This window comes from Fukomys damarensis, unplaced genomic scaffold, assembly GCF_012274545.1.
Source record: "Fukomys damarensis isolate Sample0158 unplaced genomic scaffold, DMR_v1.0_HiC HiC_scaffold_39, whole genome shotgun sequence".
Taxonomy (NCBI): Eukaryota; Metazoa; Chordata; class Mammalia; order Rodentia; family Bathyergidae; genus Fukomys; species Fukomys damarensis.
Window position 1 is genome coordinate 1,204,638 of NW_022900951.1, and position 2,445 is coordinate 1,207,082.

Sequence of the window (2,445 nt, forward strand, 5' to 3'; positions counted from 1 at the left end):
AGTAACTTTGTGTTCCCGAGTTGAGGGAGTAAAGAAGCACACCTTATATTTCCGTGATCGTCTTTTGGGATAATCAGCAAACATCCCCTTTGTTGAGATGTACACGTGGCCTCCCTAACGTGCGTCTGTCTTAAATTTGCTGTTTCTCCTCTTCTCGGGGTGAAACAACGGGTGGATACTTTTTCACATTTGGGGAGTGCTGGGGTGGATACCCTCACGCGCGTTTCGCCCAGAGAAAGAGAGGGAGGTGGTGGCAGCATTGGGAGGGTGAGAACAGCACAGGGGCGTGGGGGAGAAAAGGGAGGGGAGAGAGCCGGGAAGGGCGGTGAATGTGAGGAAAAAGGGAAAAGAAAATTCTGCAGGTGTTCTAGCACTGGATACTTCCCGCCATCCTCCGATTATCTCCCTGGTCATCGGACTTGTGTCCAGTTATTTTCCGTCCCGACAAAGAGCTCCTTGGAGTCCTTCGGCTGATGCTCTGACTCTGTTTCCTTGGACATGAGGGACACATAGGCATGGGATGAGATGTAAGGGGCCCCCGGAGCCTGTTTTCAGATGCTCTGATATGCACCCCACATCCGTGTCAAAGTCCTTTCTTTAGCCACTAGAAACATCGCCAGGGTATTTGGAAGATATTATTTTATTGTCAGATGCCAGTAAGGGGAGCTTCAGAGTCCGGGAGAGCAAGCGTGAGAACGGCAGCTCTCTTGCTGCAGGTGAGGAGGGAGGGACGTCCCTAGGACCCCCCCAGAGGGCTCCGTCCTCCAGCGAAGCTGCCAGGCTGTTCTGGAAGGTTCTGTGCTCGGATTGGTGAGACCACGACTTAGCTTTGTCTTTCCACTCCTCCTCCCGCCCAAACCCTCGGTATCCCAGACCACAGCTTTCTACATTAACTTTACGTGCAAGGATGTTCAATATCCCCACCCGGGAAAAAAGGAAGACAAGGGTGGTTATTGAATTTGAAGGAGATTAGAGAGAAAGTTGAGTTTTTTATTAATTGCAATTCCATATCTGCCGTAATTTACTCAAGTCTTGTAAAGACCAATAATTTATTATTTTTTAATGAGACAGAAAGCGTTTCCCTTGCTTGTCTCACCGTCTCATTAGAAAGAACAAAAATATATTTATGTATAACAGTATATAAAAAGTGACCTCCGGGAAGAAAGAGTTCTTTCATCTAAAATGTGAGTCGTAAAGCACGGAAGTGGGGGTTTAAACAGAAATAATGATCACTGTGGTCTCGGGACCTTGTTGGACACACTGGAGGTTCGCAGCTCCGGAAGACATCAAGGGAGAGATGAGTTGTTGTAGAATTTTCTGTCACACGAAAGCCATCTTCTGTGGGGTGTGCAGGCACTGTTCGCTGTGACGGTTTCCTTAAAGCCGCTGGCGAAGAATCCTGCACACGCCGGAGAGGACAGCTGAGTGATGTTTGCAAAAAAGCAGAAATCGCAGCTGGACCCGGTCTCCCAGGCGATGCCAGGCGAGAGGTGAAGCTTAAGCCCATCCTGAAACCCAAGGAGCCCGGGACAAACTGAATCTCATCTGAAAACCCACGCAGCTTGAGGTCAAGGTTGACCTCAGTTCTAGCGCGTGGTGCATCTTCTCCTGAAGGCCGGAGGACCTCAAGGTCAAGCTCAAAGTGCAGCCCAAAATGTCTAGGTCGGGATCAACCTTCACCGCTCAAGAAGCCTGGTTGCAGGTTTCAACTTGAAACCCAAGAGTTGGTCAGTACTGACCTCTAATTCTCCCTTGAGGGGCTGAGGTCAAGATCTGCATCTTTTCAACACCGAAACAGCTCAGGAGGCCGACTCCAACTTCAGTCCCAAGGAGCTGAAATCAGAGTTGACCTGCACTGGAATTCCGAGGAGCTCAAGTCAAAGTGGAGCCCGACTTGGAACCCACCGAGGGGCAGGCGAGGATTCCCACCTGGGTGTCCCGGTGGCCGCCAAAGCCCAAGCCCCGGGTTTCCTTCCACAGTGGCATCCCGTGGCCCCTTCCTGAAGAGCCGAGCCCCGTGCACCTTGTCCCGGCCCGCGGCCAGCTCAGTAGATGTGGATGTAGGTGGTTTTGGAGTCCGTTCCCAGGATGTTTTTGGCCGTGCACTTGTAGAAGCCGGCGTCCCTCTGCGTGGCCTGCTGAATGGTCAGCGCTCCCTGAGGGTGCAGGAACCGGTTTCCGTAGAGGCGGGGCTGGGCTCCCGCCTTCAGGTGCGACTTATCGGGCAGCTCCCAGGACACCTCAGCCTTGGGGACCCCCACGGCCAGGCAGCTGAGCCTCACTGTGCTCCCGGGCCGGGCATAGATGACGGGCGTGGGCTCGCTGGTGATGCGGGGAGGGTAGGCGACCACGATGACCGGAACGCTCAGGGCGGCGGAGGGACCGGGCTCCTGTTGCACCCGGCAGGTGTAGGTGCCCCTGTCCAGCACCGAGGCCTCCCGCACG

At 53.7% G+C, this 2,445-nt stretch overlaps 1 protein-coding gene across 1 annotated transcript in view; it reads right to left on the reverse strand.

Annotated features, from left to right (window-relative positions):
* Nucleotides 1-653: 653 nt before the first annotated feature.
* Mxra5 (matrix remodeling associated 5) overlaps nt 654-2,445 on the reverse strand; it is a 20,816-nt gene continuing 19,024 nt past the window's right edge. Inside the window, exon 12 of the mRNA XM_033760248.1 lies at nt 654-2,443. Coding sequence (XP_033616139.1) covers nt 2,046-2,443 — 398 coding nt within the window. The 3' untranslated portion in view covers nt 654-2,045. The remainder of the gene's footprint in view (nt 2,444-2,445) is intronic.